Source organism: Zootoca vivipara, chromosome 5 (genome assembly GCF_965207765.1).
Source record: "Zootoca vivipara chromosome 5, rZooViv2.hap1.1, whole genome shotgun sequence".
NCBI classification, from domain to species: Eukaryota; Metazoa; Chordata; class Lepidosauria; order Squamata; family Lacertidae; genus Zootoca; species Zootoca vivipara.
The window spans coordinates 9534317-9560429 of record NC_142588.1 but is presented as its reverse complement, the minus strand read 5'-3'; the positions used below and the strand labels follow the sequence as shown (position 1 = coordinate 9560429).

General features: G+C 44.8%; 1 protein-coding gene across 2 annotated transcripts in view; it reads left to right on the top strand.

Annotated features, from left to right (window-relative positions):
* The window catches only part of ANTXRL (ANTXR like), a 55620-nt gene that overhangs the window by 14014 nt on the left and 15493 nt on the right, over nt 1-26113 (top strand). Inside the window, exons 8-17 of one of the 2 annotated variants that reach the window (XM_035138230.3) lie at nt 2427-2507; nt 2612-2672; nt 8522-8620; nt 9370-9439; nt 10975-11053; nt 13780-13875; nt 18670-18708; nt 19850-19948; nt 22195-22362; nt 24712-24792. In XM_035138230.3, coding sequence (XP_034994121.3) covers nt 2427-2507; nt 2612-2672; nt 8522-8620; nt 9370-9439; nt 10975-11053; nt 13780-13875; nt 18670-18708; nt 19850-19948; nt 22195-22362; nt 24712-24792 — 873 coding nt within the window. The remainder of the gene's footprint in view (nt 1-2426; nt 2508-2611; nt 2673-8521; nt 8621-9369; nt 9440-10974; nt 11054-13779; nt 13876-18669; nt 18709-19849; nt 19949-22194; nt 22363-24711; nt 24793-26113) is intronic. The other variant, XM_088670029.1, reaches the window with a different exon arrangement.

Here is a 26113-nt window from a genome sequence, read left to right as displayed (position 1 = left end):
GAACTGTGAGTTGAACCCTATAAAAACAGGATTTTCCCCCTTTGCAAGGTAAGCTCAACAACTTTGAGCTGATCCTCAAAAATGGAGCTTTCCCCCTTTGCAAAAAAGCTGCACAACTGTGAGCTGATCCACCCAAAAATGGGACTTTCCCCCTTTGCAAAAGAAGCTGCACAACTGGGAGCTGATCCCCCAAACCCCCAGGGCTTTCCCCCTTTCCTCCTCTAAAAATTAGGTGCGTCTTTTGGTCAGGTGCGTCTTATGGAGCGAAAAATACGGTAAAAGGCATCATGGTGTCCCATTGCGCCAGAAGCAGTTTAGTCCTGCTGGCCACATGACCCGGAAAGCTGTCTGTGGACAAATGCTGGCTCCCTCGGCCTGAAGTGAGATGAGCGCCGCAACCCCACAGTCGCCTTTGACTGGACTTAACCATCCAGGGGTCCTTTACCTTTACCTTTACCTTTACATTGAAGGTACTGCCTTTCATTTCTAGGAACCAGAATTTGGCTTCCAAGGCCCCAGAATTTCATTTCCCCACATCATTGGTGCCAACATGACCACTGACTGTTTCCCAATGCTATTTACCAGGTTATACAGACAATGCCTGATGCGGGCAGCCTTCGGGCAGGCAAATCATCATGCTGTCTGTGTGTATGTGACAAACACAACTACCTATGCCCCAATGGCAAAATCACCCACTACCTTGACCCCTCCTCATGGAGGAGACATCTTCTTTGCTTGCATGGTCATCTCATATAATGGCAGTATTTTTTTACAAAAAATAATGTCCAGACTTTTGTGCGGTTAAAAAACAAACAAACACACCCCTTGGTTTCACCACAATTTTTAGCAGTGAACTCATGGTGAGCCTTGGGCATCCTACTCACAAGTGGCGTAGCATTGCTTGCCAGTGCCCAGGGCATGTGTGTGTACATGCTTCCATGCTGCCAGAGCAAATTGGGGCCGCACTGAGCTGCCTGCCCACCCGCATAAGGGGGAGTTCGGCTGGCTGCCCTTGGTGGGCAGAGAGGAGCACTGGGCTGTTGGGGTCACCTGGATCACACCGCCTCAAAAATCATGTGCCCCCCTGGCACCCCTCTTTTAAAGAAGCCTATTACTGGGCTTGATGGATTGTGGTTCATCACGCTGCTTTATTTTCTCTTGTTTTATTACTATGCTTTGTGCTTTACGTACCTCTTATTTTAATGTATGCTGCTTTGAGGGTCTCCTTTGGCCAAGAAGCGGAGTATTAATGTAAGTAAGAACTCAATAATAAATACTACCCCTGCGTCCTTTCCGAAATGTTGGTGTATGGCAATAGTGAAGCTGTGTGGTTGCGAGGCAGGTAGTTCCCAGTTCAAATCTTGCATCAGCTCATTGATTGGCCTTTAGGTAGGTCATTATTTTCTTAATCTTGGTTTACCCCCACCCCTGCAATATTGGAAAATAGAATTGGCCTAAATGGGAGGCAGGTGGTGCTGTGGGTTAAACCACAGAGCCTAGGGCTTGCCGATCAGGAGGTCAGCGGTTTGAATCCCCGTGACGGGGTGAGCTCCCGTTGCTCGGTCCCAGCTCCTGCCAACCTAGCAGTTCGAAAGCGCGTCAAAGTGCAAGTAAATAAATAGGTACCGCTACAGCGGGAAGGTAAACAGCGTTTCCGTGTGCTGCTCTGGTTCGCTACATGCTGGCCACATGACCTGGAAGCTGTACGCTGGCTCCCTCGGCCAATAATGCGAGATGAGCGCTGCGACCCCAGAGTTGGTCACGACTGGAGCTAATGGTCAGGGGTCCCTTTACCTTTAAATGGGAATGCTGTTAGGTAGATTACTGATATATGTGAAATGCTACAAACCATAGCTGCCAAGTTTTCCCTTTTCTCGTGAGGAAGCCTATTCAGCATAAGGGAATTTCCCTTAAAAAAAGGGAGAACTTGGCAGCTATGTACAAACTTTCAAATGAATAATAATAGTAGTAATAATAATAATAAATTTTTATTTGTATCCTGCCCTCCCTGGCTGAGGCCGGGCTCAGAGCGGTTAACATCATAAAAACAACACAATATGCATAAAAACAGACATCAATTAATTAAAATACATCTTAAAATTAATTCAGGCAAGTTAAAATCTGGGCAGGTGGCAATTATCAGGTTGGAAGTGAGAATCTCTATAAATGCGAAGCCTTTTATGACAAAGAAATCTGCATGTATTTTAATAAGTGGCCTTAACTTCTTCCAATCAGCCTCTCCTCTGGGCACGTAATTCTACCATGTCTCCGGGTGGATATGACTGGATAATTTAAGTCTCTCCTTGGTCACACATACTTCAGAACTTCCCAACGGGAAAGGGGCATAAGCAGAAAGCAGGCTCTGTTTTTAATTTACTAGATATTATTTTCTCCACCACACATTTATGAGTGTCTTGTCTTTGCAGCTATCGACTATTGCAGATAGCATTGATCACGTTTTCCCTGTGACTGGGGGGTTTTATGCTCTCAGAGGCACCATTGATTCAGTAAGTAGGCTATTCAAGAAGTCCAATAAATGCATCCTTTTCTCAATTTGTCAATCAGTGTCAGGCTACCCTTGGCTGAAAACACCATTCTTTCAATCCCACAGATTCTGAAGAAATCATGCATTGAGATCCTGGCCGCTGAGCCATCAAGCATCTGTGCAGGAGGTGAGTAATGCTACCTCGTCCGTTATGGTGGTTTGAATTGCTGGGCTCTTTTAAATAAAGCCCTGGCTTTGATTTTCCACACAATATCATAGAACCGTAGAGTTGGAAGGGACCTCAAGCATCATCTAGTCCAGGGATGTCCAACAGGTCAATTGCGATCTACTGGTAGATCCCCGCTAGTTTTTGGTAGAGCGTGGTCAATCTCTGGCTCCCTTTCCTTAGCGTAGCTAAAACTGACTCTTGCCCTACCCCCTCACCCCTACATTGTTGTTTTATCTCTGGAAGGGAAGACGGAGCTTTCTCTGTGCTGCTGTTTTCATCCAAAAACGGGTTTTTTTTTTAATTCTGAAAGTAGATCGCAGTCTCTTGAGAGTTGGCCACCCCTGTCCAAGCCCCAGAAATGCAAGAATATCCTTGCTTAACCAACTAGTTTCTTCCAAGTGATTTATTGAACATGGTGCACCCACATTTTAGGAATATGCTTTCTTCTTCTTCTCTGTTTGTTTGGCAAACCGTAGCCTACAATGTGCTGTTGTTCCCTGCTGAACGAAGGACTTGATGATCAAATTCCATAAGATGCAAATGGCACCTACCCTCGTGAAGGAATAACCGTACACTGCAGGTCACAATGTGCATTCCAGATCACAATGTGCGAGATCAGAAGAGAGGTCAGGTGTGTCCTGGAATGGGTTCTTCAGAAGACAATGGTTCCAGTTGACTTGAGAAAGCGGGGCAAATCATTTCATTTCGTTTCACTTTTACGTAATTTGTATACCGTACCGCCTTTCTATATTGCTGTATGCAAGGTGGCTTACAGCAACAAAATACACAACAAAGAACACACACCTTTATAATACACAACAAAGAACACACGCCTTTAATAGTAATAATAATAATAATAATAATAATAATAATAATAATAATAATAAAACATATCTCTGAAATGGAATGACTTGCATCAAATAAAGTAATATTAAGTAATCTATTAGAATATAATAGTACACCGTAAAATTAACTATCAAAACATCGGCAAATAATAAATGACTGTTAGAAGACATCTGAAGGCAGCCCTGTTTAGGGAAGTTTTTAATGTTTGATGTTTTATTGTGCTTTTAATATTCTGTTGGAGCCACCGAGAGTGGTTGGGAAAACCCAGCCAGATGGGGTATAAATATATTATTATTATTATTATTATTATTATTACATTTATTATAAATAATGACTAAACTATGATCAGTAAAAATGACTGCATAAAATACCACAACACACACAAAACCATGTAAAAGGGTCAAATTGAGAAACAAAGACACACAACTTAGAAAACTATGTTGTTGTTGTTTGTTGTTGTTGTTTAGTCGTTTAGTCGTGTCCGACTCTTCGTGACCCCATGGACCATAGCACGCCAGGCACTCCTGTCTTCCACTGCCTCCCGTAGTTTGGTCAAACTCATGTTCGTAGCTTCGAGAACACTGTCCAACCATCTTGTCCTCTGTCGTCCCCTTCTCCTAGTGCCCTCAATCTTTCCCAACATCAGGGTCTTTTCCAAGGATTCTTCTCTTCTCATGAGGTGGCCAAAGTATTGGAGCCTCAGCTTCACGATCTGTCCTTCCAGGGAGCACTCAGGGCTGATTTCCTTAAGAATGGATAGGTTTGATCTTCTAGCAGTCCATGGGACTCTCAAGAGTCTCCTCCAGCACCATAATTCAAAAGCATCAATTCTTCGGCGATCAGCCTTCTTTATGGTCCAGCTCTCACTTCCATACATCACTACTGGGAAAACCATAGCTTTAACTATACGGACCTTTGTCGGCAAGGTGATGTCTCTGCTTTTTAAGATGCTGTCTAGGTTTGTCATTGCTTTTCTCCCAAGAAGCAGGCGTCTTTTAATTTCGTGACTGCTGTCACCATCTGCAGTGATCAAGGAGCCCAAGAAAGTAAAATCTCTCACTGCCTCCATTTCTTCCCCTTCTATTTGCCAGGAGGTGATGGGACCAGTGGCCATGATCTTGGTTTTTTTGATGTTGAGCTTCAGACCATATTTTGCGCTCTCCTCTTTCACCCTCATTAAAAGGTTCTTTAATTCCTCCTCACTTTCTGCCATCAAGGTTGTGTCATCTGCATATCTGAGGTTGTTGATATTTCTTCCGGCAATCTTAATTCCTGCTTGGGATTCATCTAGTCCAGCCTTTCGCATGATGAATTCTGCATATAAGTTAAATAAGCAGGGAGACAATATACAACCTTGTCGTACTCCTTTCCCAATTTTGAACCAATCCGTTGTTCCATATCCAGTTCTAACTGTAGCTTCTTGTCCCACATAGAGATTTCTCAGGAGACAGATGAGGTGATCAGGCACTCCCATTTCTTTAAGAACTTTCCATAGTTTGCTGTGGTCGACACAGTCAAAGGCTTTTGCATAGTCAATGAAGCAGAAGTAGACGTTTTTCTGGAACTCTCTAGCTTTCTCCATAATCCAGCGCATGTTTGCTATTTGGTCTCTGGTTCCTCTGCCCTTTCGAAATCCAGCTTGCACTTCTGGGAGTTCTCGGTCCACATACTGCCTAAGCCTGCCTTGTAGAATTTTAAGCATAACCTTGCTAGCGTGTGAAATGAGGGCAATTGTGCGGTAGTTGGAGCATTCTTTGGCACTGCCCTTCTTTGGAATTGGGATGTAGACTGATCTTCTCCAATCCTCTGGCCATTGCTGAGTTTTCCAAACTTGCTGGCATATTGGGTGTAGCACCTTAACAGCATCATCTTTTAAAATTTTAAATAGTTCAGCTGGAATATCATCACTTCCACTGGCCTTGTTATTAGCAGTGCTTTCTAAGGCCCATTTGACTTCACTCTCCAAGATGTCTGGCTCAAGGTCAGCAACCACACTACCTGTTGTTGTTTATTTTTGTTTTAAAAAATCCAAGTACAGTACATATCCATATATAGAGTTTCAATATTAAAAACTGCATCTTCTTCCAAACTTTAACTTATATATCAATCCGTATTGTCCGTGGTAATTATTACACTACAAGTGACCTGCTAGTGTTTCCATCTGCTTACAGTGGTCTCCTACGTAACTTACATAATTTTTCCCATTCTTTTATAAAGTCTTTGTCCTCTTGGTTCCTGAGTTTTCCAGTCAGCTTTGCCATTTCAGCATTGGTTTGCCGTGTTGTTGTTGTTGTTTTTTAAAAATCACATGATATTGGTAAGAATGAATAAAGCCAGATTTCCACTTAATCGAACGAGCCAGGTGGTTCATCTGTTTTAACATCTGCTCTTATAAGCTCTGCTCCAGCAACCCGGTAAACCAAAATGCCCCAAAGAGTAAGGACACGCTTTCCAGAACCCCTCACTTGGGTATTATAGGTTGTGTAGCAAATCGTAGGTGAGGACTTCTCAAACTGGGCCATGAGAAATTAAATAAGGAAAAGGCGCCCGTGATCACAAACGGCCCACTTGCAGAGCAGGCTGCCCTTTGCACCTCTGCAGTCAACTCTCGTGTGCCTCGCTTCAACCCATGTGCAGGGGCAGAGGAAGGGGGTTCGGTGGGGGCGGTCTGCCCTGGGTGTCACCACTGGGGGGGGTGACAAAATGCCAGGCGGCACTCACTCCTGGGAGTGATGCGGCGGCTTGGGCGCACACAGGCTCCGCGCTGCCCAAACAGTCCACCCGTTGCCTCCCCCTCCCAGCTGTAGGGTGGCTGAGTGGGAGGAGGCAGGCAGACTCCGGAGGCCCTGCGGTGCGGCTCACCCCACCCCTCGGCCTAAGCAGCTTCCTTCGCCGCTGCCTGCGTGCATGCTAACATTTGCGCGATTGCTGGAAGGTACAAAAAATAGGTACGGAAATACTTCCTGCCCACGTCACAAACTTCTCTTGATGGATTTCCCTTCCACCTGCCCTGTGCATGTACATGAGTTATAAAAGGAGGGGACACAATTATTCCTATAGGTACGTAGATGTTCGTGTGGGAATGGCATATGCACACACCACCCACCCACACCCCACAAACACAGAACGGTGTGGAAACAAGGCAGAAGTAAGGAAATCTTCCCACTGCCTTATCCACCTCTGCCCCTGTACTTACGAATATGAACGGAACAATTGAAGGGAGGCTGTTTTTTCTGTTCCACTGTTCACATCACTGAATTGTGATTTTATTCTGGAGGAGGGGGAACGAATATTGGCTCTCGCAACTATAAATCACTTACAGAATCATAGAATTGTAGAGTCAGAAGGGACCCGGGGGTCATCTAGCGCATAGGTAGGCAAACTAAAGCCTGGGGCCGGATCCGGCCCAATCACCTTCTAAATCTGGCCCACGGACGGTCCAGGAATCAGCGTGTTTTTACATGAGTAGAATGTGTCCTTTTATTTAAAATGCATCTCTGGGTTATTTGTGGGGCCTGCCTGGTGTTTTTACATGAGTAGAATGTGTGCTTTTATTTTAAATGCATCTCTGGGTTATTTGTTGGGCATAGGAATTCGTTCTTTTCTCCCCCCCCCCCAAAAAAATATAGTCTGGCCCCCCACAAGGTCTGAGGGACAGTGGGCCGGCCCCCCTGCTGAAAAAGTTTGCTGGCCCCTGATCTAGCCCAACTTCCTGCAATGCTGGAATCTCAACTAAAGCACCCCTTTCGTTTAAGAACGGGTCTCTCCGTGTTGGTATTCATATTTTTTCCACATATATTTCCACCTGCCTCTGTCGAATCATGGATACCCCCCAAGGCTGGGTTTTAGCGATCGAGAAAACTGAATGCTGACTGAGCTGCAGTAGATGGATTAGTCTGTCTGGATTCTGACAGTTCTCTGAGGCTTAATGTTTTGTGACCCTACCAATCTGTAGCCCCCCGACTTGTAGTCCACTCTGCAAATTTGGATCTTCCTTGATTAGAAGTGACCGAGACGCGCAGCTTGCAAAGAGGCCCATCAGTCTGGAGTCCGAATTTCCCAGAAGCTTCGTTGCTTTGATTATACTCACAAGTGCCCTGGCTTGATTGAAAGGTTGCGCTGGATGCGGCACCCAACTGGCCGCGTCAATTCCCAGGTGTGGATGCAAGCCGTCAGCTCCTCATCAGAGTCACGGAAGCAAAACCGACAGCACCTCCAGTGCGCACCAGTTTCAACCCACCATCTCGCTGCCAGCGCTGCCTCTTTGGTTCTGCGCTGACCTTTTCCCCTTCGTTGTCTTGTCAAAATCAGCAATTTGGAATCTGACAGTAACGAGGGAAGAAAAGGACGTGTGCCGAGTCAGGGCCCCAATTTAAATAGAATTAGCCCTTTCAGCTGGCGTGGGTTCCCCGGAACTGAGTCGCGCTGTATGGCATTAAGAATGGGGCAAGAGGCTGCTGCAGATCCAACCGTTTACACTGCTCATTTTGCCAGCGATGAAAAGGAATAGCTTTCCCTTTTTTTTGTTTCTATACCTGTTAATGGGAGTGGAAAATGCACAGTGCTCGTTTTCACAAACACCACTAACATTACAGGCGCGCTCGGGGGGGGGGGGAGATGCAGTCATTAAAACGTAATATTTTTGTAGTGTCAAAAAAGCACTTTTACAGGAGATAACAGTAATAGTTAGGGAATGGAGCTGTGCCTCAAAAGCATAATTCTCCAGCCTTCAAATAGGTCAGAACTGAGCTCTTTCCCCAAGAATATTTTACTATAATGTGAATAGTGATTTCATAGCTCCTCTGCGTCAACTTCTTGATTTCCTTTATCAGTTGAGGTTCTCCATAAAATAGTGTTCCCATTTCACATTTGGTGCACTGACAACCATTCCCCATGAAGCCCTACTGTATGTTTTTGGGCCAGGCCAGTTTTCCTCTCACTATAACGTTTTCTCTTTACAGAATCCTACCAAGTGGTGGTCAAAGGCAACGGCTTTTATTACGCAAGGAACATTGACCAAGTGCTCTGCAGTTTCAAGATCAATAATACCATTACTCTTAGTAAGTTGGCAGGTTGTGGCATGGTGATGTTAAGCCTTCCGCCCCAGAAAAGTGCTTTCACTAGTGTTGTGGTGTGAAATGGAAACAGGGGAAGAATTTTCATCCTCGTGGCTATTTTTGCATCAGTCCCATGGCACTTGGGCTTGTCTTGCTGGTATATGCAGATGTTCGGCCGACGCATTTTTCATCATTGGAATGGAAGTTATGAATCTGATCATCCAGAACACAAAAGCACAGGCAGGGTTGCAAAGTTTCAGGAAGACGAGGAAACCTACACTTGTTAAATTTCTGCATGTCCTGCAGCTGAGATAATGTCAGTCTGTATTCTCAGTCAAGGAGTGCAGGGAGATAGCCACACTAAAAGGGCCTTTGTATTATTTTCCTAGATAAGGATTTCATGAACTTCATCCGAAAAAAGCAAGTTTGAACCTCCCTAACGTATACTTAGCAATAAAGGGCAACAATTCAACCACCATTGGTTAGGGAATCAAATCACTCCAAAACAGGACAGACAAGTATTATATATACGGTATACCTGTATATCAATTTGTTCTACTCTGAATGAAATGACCTGCAACTCACTGGCTGAAATGCTAAAAAAGAAGAAAGGAAGCCTAGAACGATTAGCTGCTGTAACAATTTTTTTAAAAAAATGAAACAGGTGCTCTTCATAAACTTGCCAAATAAAGTTTTTATGGCTGCTTTGTACTAGCATACAGAACAGGTGATTTTTCGTTTGTTCCCTTCAGATGAAAAGCCAACAATTGTTCAAGACACATACTTACTTTGCCCTGCTCCAGTGATAGCAGATGTCGGACAGTAAGTACATTTTGTTTCTACCTGTTCCTCACACCACCTCTTAGTTGTCGTGTTTTCTCCCCCCCCCCCCAAAATAAAACGCCTTAAATGTGAGAACTGCCAACTGAAATTTATCAGTACTAGCTGGCCAGGGCACACGTTGCTGTGCCTGACTCAGGGTCCTTGTTTCCCAGGAAAGGGGGAGGATGTGTCCCCCCCCCCGGACTATGTGTGTGTGTGTCCCCGTTGTTGTGTCTCATCCCTGTGATTACTCCCATCCTGTAGCGACCCATGAGGTATCCGGTCCCCCCTTTCCCCACCCCGGGTCATCCCTGTGACTCCACCCACCCTGGGTCAGCCCATGACCTATTCGGGCCCCTCCTCCCCCCACCCTCCACCCAGGGCTCCACTCGGGATAGTCTGTAAAGTAGAGCCGAGGCCTAGTCTGTAGGCTGTAAAGTAGAGCCAAGGAATAGTGTGTAAAGTTGAACCAAGGCCTAGTCTTAGGCTGTAAAGTAGAGCCAAGGCCTAGTCTGTAAAGTAGAGCCAAGGCCTAGTCTGTAGGCTGTAAAGTAGAGCCGAGGCCTAGTCTGTAGGCTGTAAAGTAGAGCCGAGGCCTAGTCTGTAGGCTGTAAAGTAGAGCCAAGGCCTAGTCTGTAGGATGTAAAGTAGAGCCAAGGCCTAGTCTGTAGGCTGTAAAGTAGAGCCAAGGCCTAGTCTGTAGGCTGTAAAGTAGAGCCAAGGCCTAGTCTGTAGGCTGTAAAGTAGAGCCAAGGCCTAGTCTGTAGGATGCAAAGTGGAGTTGAGGCCTAGTCTGTAGGAAATAAAGTGGAGCCAAGGCCTAGTCTGTAGGATATAAAGTAGAGGTAACATGTAAACCCTGCTGGAGGCGTGGTCTCCAGGGCATGAGGGATTTGTCCTTTGTTTGTTGGATGTTCATTGGAGGGCACTTTTTTTTTTTACACAAATCCAGGTTTTTACCTGTGCTAGGTGTGTCATCTGGCCAATGTATGTGGATGGTTACACTCCCACATGTGACTCTGATGTTGTGGCCAAATTTGAGAGCGATCGGGCAAGCGGTTGTGGAGAAAGGTGTGGAAGTACAAACATGCACCTTCTACATTTTTATATATACAGTGGTGCCTCGACTTACGAATTTAATCCGTTCAGAAGGCACCTTTGTGGGTCGAAAAATTCGTAAATCGAAAAGCGCCATTGAAAACTCGATTTCCCATAGGAATGCATTGGAAATGGAAAAAATTGTAAGTCGAAGCAGCCCCATCTAAAAATTTGTAAGTCGAAAAAACCCTATCTAAAACCACCGCGGTTTCCGTTCGGATGTCAAGAAATTTGTAAGCGTGCGGCCATTTGCCCCATTCGTAAGTCGAAAAATTCGGTTGTCGAGTCGTTCGTAAGTCGAGGTACCACTGTATAGACTACGGGGTTAGAAACTTTTGGGGTGGGGGAGGAAATCATTGGTTTTATTATCTCTTACGATAAACAGAGGTCAGAGAGAAAGACCATAATTTTAATCAATGTCTCTGTTGGCTCTCCAGGGTGGTTTACCTGCAAGTCAGCATGAACAGTGGACTGACATTCATCTCCAGCTCGGTCAGCATCACCAGCACCCGCTGTGTAAGTATGAACTATGAAACTGGGGGAAGGAAGGACACTAAAACGCAGAAACAAGGACTAAGGGGTTCAGCCCGAACACTGAGGTCCAGCGCCGAGGGCCTTCTGGCAGTTCCCTCACTGCAAGAAGCCAAGTTATAGGGAAGCAGGCAGAGGGCCTTCTTGGTAGTGGCACCCGCCCTGTGGAACACCCTCCCATCAGATGTCAAGGAAATAAACAACTATCTGACTTTTAGAAGACATCTGAAGGCAGCCCTGTTTAGGGAAGTTTTTAATGTTTGATGTTTTATCGCTTTTTAATTATTATATTCTGTTGGGAGCCACCCATAGTGGCTGGGGAAACCCAGCCAGATGGGCGGGGTATAAATAATAAATTATTATTGGTAGTAGTAGTAGTAGTAGTATTGGGTGTGAATGACTCTGGCGAGGACCGATTCTGCCAGGAACAGTTGTTGGTTGGCCGCTTGCTAGCATTGTATTTGAAAACACAAAAATTTAAAACAAGGTTTTAAGCACTGTTTTTCCTCTGCTCCAGCCTGGAGTTACAGTCTCTGGGTGTCGAACCTAGATAGAGGGGGACACTGCTCTCTGATCACTGCTTTGCACTAGAGAAACTATGTCTGGCGTTCAAAGAGATGAGCTTGTGTGGCTTCCTTCTTCATAAGGAGAGAGCAAGGAAATTGATCTAATGTGCTGCCTTAGGGCCTGACTGAAGCCAAACGACACATGAAGCAGCTTACAAAAAATGATGCAGCGGAGATTAAATTGAAAAACAACAAATGCTAACTAATATAGCAGCAGTAAGCACGGTAAAAGTCCACGATATAGACTTTCATTTTTAAAAAAACCAACAGTGGATCATTAAGCGCTTGTTAGATTTTAAAAAATGAAATTAAAAGAATAAAGAGTTGCAAATTCAATGCTTAATTGCAAAGGACTTGTGATTAACGGTGGGTTAATGGGGAAGAGCTGTGGCCTTGCAGAAGCTCCCTGGTTCACTCTCAGGAGATGGGGACTGTTATTGGTTATACTGGATGCGGGCGGCACTGTGGTCTAAACCAACAAGCCTCTTGGGTTTGCCGATCAGAAGGTCGGCGGTTCGAATCTGCACAACAGTGTGAGCTCCTGCCGCTCAGTCCCAGCTCCTGCCAACCTAGCAGTTCAAAAACACGCCAGTGCAAGTAGACCCCGTGACGGGGTGAGCTCCCGTTGCTCTGTCCCAGCTCCTGCCAACATAGCACTTTGAAAGCACACCAGTGCAAGTAGATAAATAGGTACCGCTGCAGTGGAAAGGTAAACAGTGTTTCTGTGTACTCTGGCTTCCGTCAGGGTGTCCCTTTTGCACCAGAAGCAGTTTAGTCATGCTGCTCACATAACCCGGAAAGCTGTCTGTTGACAAACGCCGGCTCCCTCAGCCTGAAAGCGACATGAGCGCCGCAACCCCATAGTCGCCTTTGAGTGGACTTAACCATCCAGGGGTCCTTTACCTTTACCTATTCTGGTTGCAGCAAAGGAGGCAGGGTGGGGTTTGCCACTTTTCCCGCCCAGCGCTGTTTCTTTGAACTAGTTGAAATTTAGAAGGCTGAGCTTCCTTAGTAAAGTCCTCAGTAAAAGTTCCTCAATTGTATTTTCCGGGTGTCAAGCCAGAACCAATGGGCACCCTGGGCTCAGTGGGGCATGTGCCCCAGATGTTTTAACGAGTGCCCTGAGTACGAGAGGTCCGGACACCTTGTGGCACTCATAAACGGTGGTGTGGGTGCCAGTAGTTCAACAAGCAGGGCAGCAGTGGAAAGAAGGTATTTATTGTTCCAAGTCCTGCATCCTGGGTTATAGAACCCAATGGAAACCCAAAGGTGTTTGCAATTGTAGCTGTTTTAAAGAAAGAGAGGGAAGAAAATACCTACGCTTTATTTATTTATTTAGTTGTATTATTTTTCAATTACAACAATCCAATAATAGCCTCATTATAACAATGCCAAATTATAATACAGTCATACCTCGGTTTAAGTACGTTTCGGTTTGAGTACTTTCAGTTTAAGTACGCCACGGACCCATCTGGAATGGATTAATCCACTTTCCATTACTTTCAATGGGAAAGTTCGCTTCAGATTAAGTACGCTTCAGGTTAAGTACGGACTTCCGGAACCAATTACACTCATACTTCGGGTTAAGTACGCTTCAGGTTGAGTACTCCACGGACCCGTCTGGAACGGATTAATCCATTACTTTCAATGGGAAAGTTCGCTTCAGGTTAAGTACAGACTTCCGGAACCAATTGTGTACTTAAACTGAGGTACCACTGTACAATTCCTAATACAAATCATTCAGATACCAAAACATATAATTTAGGTGGCCCCCTGCGCGCTAGAATTAATGGTTTGATTACTTACTTTGTTCCTGCGTTCCAAAACCTTACTGATTTCAATTACATGCCCGTCATAATAGTAATCCCTTATGCAACAGCTGCAGTATTAATAACTTCTATTCGTGTTGACACATTAAGTAATTTATAAGCATGCAAGTGAAGATCTCGTACTGTGTCATTGCCTTCCCTGTGTGTGACATTTATTCTGTCCGTGATGTTTCTTCCTGTCCTTACCATCATCACCTTGTACGCCGTACGTCTAAAGCCGCGATTAAATCCGAACCGTGTCGATTGCAATGCAAAATAAACAATGCCCGGTTTTGTTGCAAAATCCATAACCCAGGAATACCTTGCTTGCTTGCAGCATCATGGGACGATTGTTTTCATTGTGCTTCTGATCCTGTTCCTGCTCCTGGCCTTGGCTCTCTTCTGGTGGTTCTGGCCGCTCTGCTGCACCGTGGTAAGTGTGCGGGTCGTATTCAAGGCTGTTATTTAGCCAGGGGCAGGATTTAAAGTCCAGGAGAAGTGTAAAAGGAAGAGAAAAACACTCCCTTGTTTGACCTGAGAAATGCAGAGTTTCCACCTCCCTTCCCTGCACGCCCAAAATTGTATTGATTTCCAAATATAACAAGGCGTAAGCCGCCTCTCTTACTGGGTTCCTGAACTTTTAACAGCAGGCTGACACGTGCAGTTTTAGGAGACGAAGGTTTTTCTTTTCACTTTAGCTTTCTGCCAGGAAAGGCTTCCTCATTTCTGTATAATAGATTGCTGTTATCCTGGGATATATATACCAAAGGGTCACATGGAAACGTTTTAAATATATTAATAGCATCCTAATGCAGTGAGAGGGACCCAGGTGGTGCTGTGGGTTAAACCACAGAGTCTAGGGCTTGCTGATCAGAAGGTCGGCGGTTCGAATCCCTGCAACGGGGCGAGCTCCCGTTGCTCGGTCCCAGCTCCTGGCAACCTAGCAGTTCGAAAGCATGTCAAAGTGCAAGTAGATAAATAGGGACCGCTCCGGCGGGAAGGTAAACGGCGTTTCCATGCGCTGCTCTGGTTCGCCAGAAGCAGCTTTGTCATGCTGGCCACATGACCCGGAAGCTGTCTGCGGACAAACGCTGGCTCCCTCGGCCTATAGAGCGAGATGAGCGCCGCAACCCCAGAGTTGGACACGACTGGACCTGATGGTCAGGGGGCCCTTTACCTTTACCTTTACCTTTTATCCTGGGATATATATACCAAAGGGTCACATGGAAACGTTTTAAATATATTAATAGCATCCTAATGCAGTGAGAGGTCTAGCTGCTGGTAAAGGGACAAAGATAGGTCATCCTTGTTTCTTCTGCTCATTTTCCATCCTTTTCTCTTATCATTAAAGGCATAGGAGATGGGCCAGGATAAATTAGGTGACTAGTGAGATTCAGGCTCAGATCAGTCATGAACTAATGGGACGACTTTGCCCTCTCCTGTTGCTCATCTTTCCCGTTTTGTAAAAAGGCAACAACAGTAAGCGTTCCTTACAGGGATTTTGTGAAGATTTATTAAGGCAGAAATAGAGTTGCCTGCCCTTAACCATGGCTATAAGGAGGCTAAACAATAGGGTGCTGAGTGGGAATGGTTAAAGAAGCAGCCAAGATATTCCGAACAAGAGCAAGAAACCCGACTTTAAGAAATTGTATTAAATTAAAGTAAATTGGCTTGATTTGTAATAATTTGAAAAAATAATAAAAATAATTTAAAACAGAAGCAGCCTAATAATAATAATAATAGGGACCCAAGTGGCGCTGTGGGTTAAACCACTGAGGCTAGGGCTTGCTGATCAGAAGGTTGGCGGATCGAATCCCTGTGACGGTGTGAGCTCCCGTTGCTCGGTCCCAGCTCCTGCTAACCTAGCAGTTCGAAAGCACGTCATAAATGCAAGTAGATAAATAGGAACCGCTACAGCGGGAAGGTAAACGGCGTTTCCATGTGCTGCTCTGGTTTGCCAGAAGCGGCTTTGTCATGCTGGCCACGTGACCTGGAAGCTGTACGCCGGCTCCCTTGGCCAATAATGCGAGATGAGCGCGCAACCCCAGAGTCGGTCACGACTGGACCTAATGGTCAGGGGTCCCTTTACCTTTTACCTAATAATAATAATAATAATAATAATAATAATAATAATAATTAATTTGTACCCCACCCATCTGGCTGGGTTTCCCCAGCCACTCTGAGAGACTCCCAATAGAATATTAAAAACACAATAAGACATCAAACATTTAAAACTTCCCTAAACAGGGCTGCCGCCAGATGTTTTCTAAAAGTCAGATAGTTGTTTATTTCCTTGACATCTGATGAGAGGGCGTTCCACAGGGCGGGCGCCACTACCGAAAAGGCCCTCTGCCTGGTTTCCTGCCAAGATGTTTCCAGAGCTTTGGGGCTCATGTTTAACAAAATGATGTCTTGAAGAAAGCTCGACTGTGAGCTCCTTTCCCACAGAAACACGGTGCTGTGTGCTTTCATTGCACAGAGAGCCCTTAGTATATTCTGCAGCCAGCAGCAAAGCGATTAGAGTCTCGGGCTACATGCCAGGATCCCACCCCAGAACTTGCACTTGCTTGTAAGTTTAGAAAATGAGTCACTTCCTTGCTGCTCAGCTCTGCTTTTGCAAGATACCCCTGGCAGGGTTTTCATCTGGAAGACTCTTGCTTTTTTTCTGGGCACTGGAAAAAGATTCGTGGCGGCTGAGCTTGCAGAATGATACAGAGCCCAGAAGCCACATTCCAGGCAGAGGCAGAATTCATTAGATATTAGTGGTCCACAGACAACAAAGTAAGGTTTGGTTTCTAACGAGCAAACATATTTTTAAAAAAATAAATCAATAAGTTATTTCTTCAGAAAAAGAATGCCAAACAATCTTATTTCAGATGCAACTGAGGGCTGTTTCATATTTTGTCAGCTAGAAACCTGGGCCAAGAGCCAAGTCGACTGCCCTGTATGATCTTTCTATTTCCTGCGTTTATACTTTTTGTGTACATTTTTAAAAAATCCACTGCTTATTAAACTAAATTTAGCATGCCAGTAGAATTATATGAGTGGATTGCATTAATTTCCTCAAACCAATTATATCCGCACCATCTTATACCATTAAAAAAACTGTAAAAGAGCAGTTTAACCAGGTTCCCAAGAAGCAGAATACTTCTTAACAGGGAGAAAAATGTGAGCACACTAAAATGCGTAAAGCGTAACTGATTCGTTCATGGCTAGTTCATGATGGAAGCCCGTCCTTCCTCAGTTTCTGCAAACTTCACATCAGGGTACATTTTCATTTTTGTCAAATTATCCCTGATTTGCCAAGGGTGTTTTAAAGAGTCACACCCACCACAGCTGTACAGTCAGTGGCAACAAGTTAGAGGCAGATGTGTGGGCTGGATGGTTGCCACAATTCTCCATGATTAAATGCCTAAGGTTGCAATCCTAGCCCTCACCCCCCAAATGTTGATTGTTGCCTGTGCTTGTGGGGGAGCTCCATTGTCGCAGAAGCCCTGAGCTTTTACCCCTGTGGTCAGGAAGCTACTTTCCCGGGCTTAGACTAGATGGCCTTTGTGGTCCCTTCCAACTCTATGATTCCGTGATCTGTGAGTTTCAGGGTCCGATGCCAGAGGCTGGATCCAAAAGCCCCACAGATCTCCCGAGGGGCCCAATCTTTGGAGCTGGTACAGCGGAAAAGAAAAAAGTGCCTGCCTTTTGCTTTGCCTTGCAGGAGCTGGCAGGATTGTAAGTGCAGCAGTGAATACAAAACACTGTGGCTTTTCCATGGCCCCTCACTAGGAATATTGGTGGAGCAATCTCAACCTTAGAAGCTTGTAGGACTCTCACACCTGTCCGGTTCATTTTCCATGCTTTAGCAACGACACTGTTAAGCCTGGAACAGGAGTGGCCAACCTCAAGAGGTGCAGATATTTTGGGACTCCCAACATCCATCAGCGCCAGCCAGCATATTCCTTTCCCCCCCAATTTTATTAAGTTTCAACATTTTAACATGTATAGTCATAACACGGTTTTGTCTTTCATTTTTGTCGGCTTCCTGCCCCTTTTCCCATGGAGTTGTTTCCTCCTCCCCTTCTGCCACACTCCATCTTTTATCTATTGCATCAGAACCACAATATTATACAGTTATACCTTGGGTTACGGGCGCTTCAGGTTGCGTCTTTTCGGGTTGGGCTCCGCACCGAACCTGGAACGGGTTACTTCTGGGTTTCGGCACGCGTGTGTGCATAGAAGTGCTAAATCATGCTTTGCGCATGCGCAGAAGCGCCGAATCGCGATCTGTGCGTATGCAGACGCAGGTTGCGAACGTCCCTCCCGCACGGATCACGTTCGCAACCCAAGCGTCCACTGTAATCTAATTACTTTTGTTGCTCATAGCTCAAATCCCGCTCGCAAGATCATCATACTATAATATTTCTTTAACTAGCCCGAAAAATGCAACCATTCTTCCACAAAACACTCATCATAAGATTCCCTAAGTTTTCCTGATCATTTTGCTGGTTCTGCTTAGTCCATTATCCATTCTTCTTTGGTTGGAACGTCTTTGTTCCAGTTCTGTGCACATACCATATTGGCCTGAATATTAGCCTCACCCGCTATTAAGCCGCACCTTTAAAATTCATTGGGGGGGGGGAGGAGAATACCAGAATAAAGCAACTCCCTTAAAATTCCACAGGCACTCACACCCGTAAACGGCAAATGTAGAAGAAAATCCTACAGCAGGCTTCCTCAAACTCGGCCCTCCAGATGTTTTTGGCCTACAACTCCCATGATCCCTAGCTAGCAGGACCAGTGATCAGGGATGATGGGAATTGTAGTCTCAAACCATCTGGGGGTCCGAGTTTGAGGAAGCCTGCAATATCGTAAAAGCCGATTTTTGTAAGGTCGCGAATTTAAGCCGCACTTTAACTTTTCGCGGTCGGAATTTGGGAAAAAAAGGTGTGGTTTATATTTGGGCCAATACAGTAAAATCCTAGTTGCAGTAATATATATTTTTTGGGGGGTGGATTTCTGTCAGCATATTCAACAGTCTGTGATTGTGGTCCAGTGGCATCTGAGGGGAACCACTTGTCTAAAGACATGAAGGGCTCAGGAGAAGCCAACCTTTGCGAACCTTTTGAAGAGATGAAGTTGATGAGGCAGACTGTTTCAATGAGTGAAAAGGTTGTATGTAGATGGGGGACAAAGCTTGCAGGCACTGACAGGCCTATGTATGTGTGTGTTTCAGGTCATCAAGGAGCCGCCCCCGCCACCCCCAATGGAACCTGTAAGTATGTTGTTACTCAAGCTGTTACCCTGGAATGCAGCAACATTCCCGTAGGGGCTCCTGGGAACAACTGCGAATGGGACAGGCTGGGTAGGGGACAAGAGTCTCCCATGAATTTAGCCAGTAAGTGAGTGATTGCAAACGGAAACTTCCAGTTTTCCAGGAAAGGAAACAACACGGTTTCCATTTCCTTTCTATGGGAAAAAGAAATGGCTGTCTAGCTCTACCATTGGAGCGTCTCTCCTTTTTTCCGTCCCTTGGAAGGAAACAGGAATGGTGTTGTTTCCTTTTCCTGGGGGTATTTGAGGTCACAGTGGGCTGCACTCGGCTGCCAGCTTCCTTTTGCTCAATGTAGGGTTTTTTGGTGTGTTTTTTAAAGGAAAGGAAAAGAGGCGCCTTCTCCAGCCAGTATCTACATTAGCGATACTCAGCACTTTTTCAGCTGAATCTGTTTGGCTGGCGCAGGGTAATGGTGCCAGAGCTGGCACGCTTAAAATGTCCCAGCCGCGCTAAAAATGTGTAAACAGGAGCATGGGTGTACAGGTGCAGACGCTGTTCAGCATAAATAAGCCTAACATGATGCACGTTGATGCAAAAAAAACGCGATACAGACTAGTGCGGTTTGAGCTGGCAGTGACAGACCAGGAAAGTCTGAGGGGTAGTTTGCTTCCATATGCAGTAACATCTTCCACAAGAAACAATGATCAAAATAATAGTTGTATAACTGGAGCGATGAATAAACAGGAGTTTGCGAGAAAGATGGATAGTTTCAAAAGTATATAATAAATAAGGTCATTTTTTTATTAATGCATTGCCTTTTGGGCAATGCCTTAGAATATCTAGCATTATAACGTACAATACAGCTTCACAATCTAAACAGATTTTTGAAGCTCTCTCTATATTTGATTGCAGATAAATAGCCTTAGCTAAAAAGGCAAAGAGCCCCTCTCCTCTTCTTCTTTTTTTCTGCCCTGGAAGGAGCTGCAGCTGGGAAAACAACGAGGTTTCTGTTTGCTGCCAGGCTATGAATACAGGCATGCAAAGCCAAGAATAGAGATTTCAGATGCCTGCTTGTTGACCAAGCTGCTTCCTGAGAATATGCACACACAGATCGCTCTCCCTTTCCATATCTTTCCCACAGGAGTCAGATGATGAAGATGGATTTCCAAAGAAGAAGTGGCCTACAGTGGATGCATCTTATTACGGAGGGAGAGGTGTTGGTGGAATCAAAAGAATGGAGGTATTGCATTTGTTCTAAAGCAGGCATCCCCAAACTGCGGCCCTCCAGATGTTTTGGCCTACAACTCCCATGATCCCTAGCTAACAGGACCAGTGGTCGGGGAAGATGGGAATTGTAGTCCAAAACATCTGGAGGGCCGAAGTTTGGGGATGCCTGTTCTAAAGCCTGTGTAATAATAATCAGGGTTGAGGATGAGTTTAGGACAGGCAGGATCCAAGTTCAAAGTTTGAGAAACCCTGGCTTGGACTATAATTGTACTTGTGTCTAGGAAATGGGAAATCGTCATAATTTAGGGCCTTCAATAAATCACCTGTTAGTGCCAGGCAAGCTGATACATGAGTGTCGTAGGGACGTGGGTGGCGCTGTGGTCTTAACCACTGAACCTCTTGGGCTTGCCGATCAGAAGGTTGGCAGTTTGAATCCCTGTGACGGGGTGAGCTCCCGTTGCTCTGTCCCAGCTCCTGCTGGGAACACTTTGAAAACATGCCAGTGCAAGTAGATAAATAGGTGCCGCTGCAGTGGGAAGGTAAACGGCGTTTCCGTGCCCTCTGGTTTCCGTCATGGTGTTCCGTTGCGCCAGAAGCGGTTTAGTCATGCTGGCCACATGACTTGGAAAGCTGTCTGGACCAACGCCGGCTCCCTCAGCCTGAAAGCGAGATGAGCCCTGCAACCCCATAGTCGCCTTTGACTGGACTTAACCGTCCTGGGATCCTTTACCTTTACCTTTTACATGGGTGTCAGCATGAGCAATTCATTTCTCAAGCCAGATTCTCTACTGATGGCATCAGTGGAGCAATGTTGGTGTTATGCGAGATCGTTCCTGGCCCACATATCACAAACTAATAATTTTATAATAATTATTTTGTTATTTATTATTGTTTGTACCCCGCCCATCTGACTGGGTCGCCCCAGCCACTCTGGGTAAACCCCAAACTATTTTGCACTTGGACACATGGGAAATCCCAAGATAATCCAGTATTGACATGTTTCTCAGGTTCCACAGTTCTACTGAAATCATATAGCCAGTGGTTTGTTTGTTTTTTAATGTTTAGGGGTACTCTCTTTTTGACTCAAGAACACCACCATTTTATAGTTCAAATTGGGAAAAACAAATACAGGAAATGGACAAAAGTACAAAGAACATGAATTACCTCATATTACACAGCTCACGGTAACTTCCACATTGGTAGTTCCACGGTAAAGTCCACTGACTTACATCAGTAAAACACCACACATCCACATTCCACACTGCTTCACACATTAAACGCTCGCTTCCGTCTGAGACTCTGGAAAAAACGCAGTGACAGGAAATGAGGCCGCCATCAGGGGTAGCAACGGAACTGACGATTCACTGTGGTAGAGAAGAAACTATTATTTTTTTAAAAAAAGTTTCTTCTCCCATTAGATTCACAAAATGTTCAGGGGTACACATACCCTTGCGTCCCCCCAGAAAAAGCACCGCATATAATGAAACTAGGATGAGATCACTGTGATTCTTAAAAGTTCAAGGACATAACCAGTTTTAAGCAGATGCAAGTTCATAATTAAAAAAATAATACTGAAGTACGGAAGCATAAATGGTATAGAATGAGACTACCCCTGCCCCCATCCCCCCAAAATAAACAAAAATTCAATCTGAGATAGAAATTCAAAATTGGGAAATTATGAAAGTGTTAACCATGGGTAATAGTAGTGCCATTAGAAAAATAAAAGAGTCTTGTGGTAAGACAAAAGAAACTGCATGAACATTTGTGGACTAAAGACTTGTCAGATGCAGGAAGATGTCTTATTCTCTTGCACATACAGCTGTGGAGGGGGGGGAATATAAAACAGTGGGGTCAGATGACAGTGAAATGCAAAAACAAGGCCTGTGACAATTCATCTGGCTATTTTCCCAGTCAAAAACACAGACACCCCCCACAAAAAAACTGATTTCCCACCGGCTAGAGCAGGGGTCAGCAAACCTTTTCAGCAGGGGGCTGGCCCACTGTCCCTCAGACCTTATGGGGGGGCCGGACTATATTTTTAAGGGGGGAAATGAACGAATTCTTATGCTCCACAAATAACCCAGAGATGCATTTTAAATAAAAGGACACATTCTACTCATGTAAAAACACACTGATTCCTGGACCGTCCGTGGCCCGGATTTAGAAGGCGATTGGGCCAGGTCCGACCCCCGGGCCTTAGTTTGCCTACCCATGTGCTAGGGAGAATATAGCATTCCGTTGTGTTTTGTCTTAAATCAGGTGAGGTGGGGGGACAAAGGATCGACAGAGGAAGGAGCCAAACTAGAGAAGCCCAAAAATGCCGTCATCAAATTGCCAGAAGAGGAATTTGAGCCCTGGGAACCCAAGCCGAAGAGAGAGCACGCCCGGAGGTTGCCGTCCGAAAGGAAATGGTACACTCCCATAAAGGTAACGCACGTATTTGATTATCTTCTAGGTTTTACCAAACACCCACTCCCAGAATTCAACACCAGAACGGCCACCATCGTTCTTTGCCCTGATCTTCTTAAGGACCTACTCTCATGCATGCACATATTTATTGATTTCATAAAATTTATGCACCACTTGACTGTAAAGAAGGACAAAAACAAACCAGTTCTTAATTTTATTAATTTTTTACATGCTGCCCAAGAAGGGGAGAAGTGGGGGGCGGTTTCCGGCAAGATCTCGTGTGATCTCGCCAGAACCTGCCACCATTGTTGCTGCTTCGCAGGCGCCATCACGAGATCCAGGTAAGGGTGGCTCCAGCTGGGAGGCAACTTCCTGTTTTGCCTCAGGCGGCAAAATGGGGCAGGCTGCCTCAGTGCAGAACAGTGATGCCACCTTTTTTCTGTGATTGTGAGTTGTTTTCAACTGTTTTTATCTTGTGTTTTGATGCTGTAACCTGCCTTGGGACCTTAAGGTGAAAGGCAAGTAATTACGTTTCACAATACAGTCATACCTTGGTTTCCGAATGCCATGGTATTTGGACATTTGGGCTCCCGAATGTCAAAAACCCAGAAGTAAGTGTTCTAGTTTTCGAACGTTTTTCAGAAGCCGAATGTCCGACGCAGCTTCCGGAAGCTCCTGCAGCCATTTGGAAGCTGTGCCTTGGTTTTCGAATGGACTCCCAGAACGGATTAAGTTCGAGAACTAAGGTTCCACTGTAATAATACTATAAAAGTCCCGAGGCAAGGCAGCCAAATGCTACAAGCAGTCCACTAAAATTATGTGAATAGAGCAAGTTATGAGTTATGTGTAAATAATATTTGCCTGTTTAATAGGCCCTGGATCTGATTGCCATGTTGTTAAGATTTCTGGAATATTTTGTTACAATTTTTTCAGAAATTTCAGTTGGGATTACAGCCAAATCTAGCCAATGTGGTTAATGATCAAGGATGACGGTGTTGCCGTCCAACCACACCTGGAGAACCAATGTTGGGAAATGCTGTTTTGTCCTGCCCAATATGATTCCTATGCAATAGATTTATCTGTCTGAACTGCTCAGAATGGCTAAAGTGCTGTTTCAAAAGACTGGTGCATCTTAATTCTGTCTTAATTCAAAGTGTTGGTGTTGACCTTTAAAGCCCCAAACGGCCTCGGCCCAGTATACTTGAAGGACTGTCTCCACACCCATCATTCAGCCTGGATGCAATTAATGAATTGTATGCAATTGATGAAATTGTATGCAATGGAGGGGGACTGAGCATCGCCCCCTCCCCTCCTGTGTTAAAGATTTACACTCCATCACTGCTGGGACTTTTCTCAAAGAAGAGTGTTTCAGGCTGCAGGTGGCAGTGAGGTAATAAGGAAACAATATTATAATAATAAAGAATAAACCTTTATTGTCACTACACCACCAATTAAACGGGGCCCCCTTCCCCCTCCCACATACACTCAGTCTTGTTTGCACTCTTGTGTGCTTGTCGGAAGTCAATTGCACCACTATTTTTTTTCCCCATTCAGCAGCAACAAAAGGGGTCTTACACTCACAGATCCCATTCTTGGCTTTAAAATTAGCTCCTCACCCCATCCACCCATCCTCTGCTTTAGATGTGAGTGGGTCGGGAATAAACAAGGTTGGCTGCCCTTGTCAAATCCCGTTCATGTTCCCTTGAGTATACCTGAAGGAGCGTCTCCACCCCCATCGTTCAGCCCGGACACTGAGTTCCAGCTCCGAGGGCCTTCTGGCAGTTCCCTCACTGAGAGAAGTGAGGATACAGGGAACCAGGCAGAGGGCCTTCTCGGTAGTGGCGCCCGCCCTATGGAACGCCTTCCCATCAGATGTCAGGGAAATAAACAGCTATCTGACTTTTAGAAGACACCTGAAGGCAGCCCTGTTTAGGGAAGTTTTTAATGTTTGATGTTTTATTCTGTTTAATATTCTGTTGGGAGCCGCCCCGAGTGGCTGGGGAAACCCAGCCAGATGGGCAGGGTATGAATAATACATTATTGTTACTGTTATATTTGCTGTCCCATTTGCCCCAGCTGGACTGATTCCTGATTATTATTAATTCTGCAAAGGCTACAAGATTTGAAAAGCCAGGTCTGTGACCAGGTACAATAGCAACCCTAAGCTCTGAGCCCAAGTTTTCAAAGGGAACACGACCCTAAGCTAAAAGCATCTAAGCTAAAAAACCTTACTGTTTGGAAGAACCTCTTTCTTGCCTGAATTTAGTTTCCGTTTGCTAGTCTTCATGTAGTCCATTGCTGACATCAAACCAGTCTAGGAAACCTACCGTTTCCAATGTCTAATATGTCAATCGTTTCTAATTTCAGGGCAAGCTGGATGCCCTATGGGCCCTTGTTCGACGAGGCTATGATCAAGTTTCTCTAATGAGACCACAGCCTGGGGATAAGGTAAGGTTTTATGAGACGTCACTTCCTTCTTGTCAGAGGCAATGCTTTTCATCTTCCTCCCTGTCTTTGTGTCATATAGAATTCCTGTTAAAACTAAACGTTTTCAATCTAAAAGTATCTATTATCATTCTGCATTAGTCTGAACCCCAAAGCCATAACTGGATCCTGTTTTATTATTTATCACGCAATCAACAATATCTTCCAGCTGGTTTGCAGTGAAAAAATAATTAAATGCTGCATTCCAAAAATAAAACAATCAGTTAAAAAAATAGACCAACAAACAAATCACCATTGATACCAAGAAAGGTCCTAAAACAGATAATTGAACAGTTGGGCTGTGAGCACTTAGAAAAGGATGCTGTGATTCCTAAGAGGCAGCATGTTTTTCGCAAAAACAAATTGTGCCAGGCGATTCTCCTTTTTTGATGCAGTTACCAGTTTGGTGCCCAGAGTGGCCAGATGGGCGGGGTATAAATAATAAATATATTATTATTATTATTATTATTATTATTATTATTATTATTATTATTATTATTTTGGTGGATCAGGGGAATGCTGTGGATGTGTAGTATATCTTGATTTCAGTAAGGCTTTTGACAAAGTCCCCTGTGATATTCTGGCAGAGAAGCTGGTAAAATGTGGACTAGATGAGGTTAGGTGGATTTGTAGCTGGTTAACTGACCGAACCCACAGAGTGGTTCCTCATCATCCCAGAAAAAAAGTGAAAGTGGGGTTCTGTCCTGGGCCTGTTGTTCAATGTCTTTATAACTGACATGGGCGGAGGAATTGAGTGGATTCTTATCCCATTTGCAAATGTCACCCAGCTGGGAGGGGTAGCTACCACGTCTTATATTTATTTTTTCCTCAAAAAAACACACCATGGCTTATTTTCAAGGGATGTCTTATTCGGGGGCTGAATCATAACAGGGAAATGATTTTTTATATGAATTTTACAGATGCTGTACAACAGAAATCACGTTTCTCTTTCTCAGGACTGATTAGCCAGATGCTGCCTGAGATCACAATTGGCTTTACCAAATAGCTGTTAAGTACTTTCCTTTGATGCCCAGATCTCATGGCTACTGAAATATACTCGGAGTCGAGAGTGAATTTCATGCTCTTTATTCAGCTCATATTCATCAAGGAGAAGAAGAGAAGACAAAATGGCTCTTTTCCCAAAACCATCTGCTTATATACATTATTTACACAATGGGCCTTGCGTGATTGGCTACTTCAGGGCTACACCTGTGGGCCAATTATATTGTGGATTGACTTCTGCCTGCAGCCTGATTGGCTGCTCCTACAGGCCAATCAGGTAGCA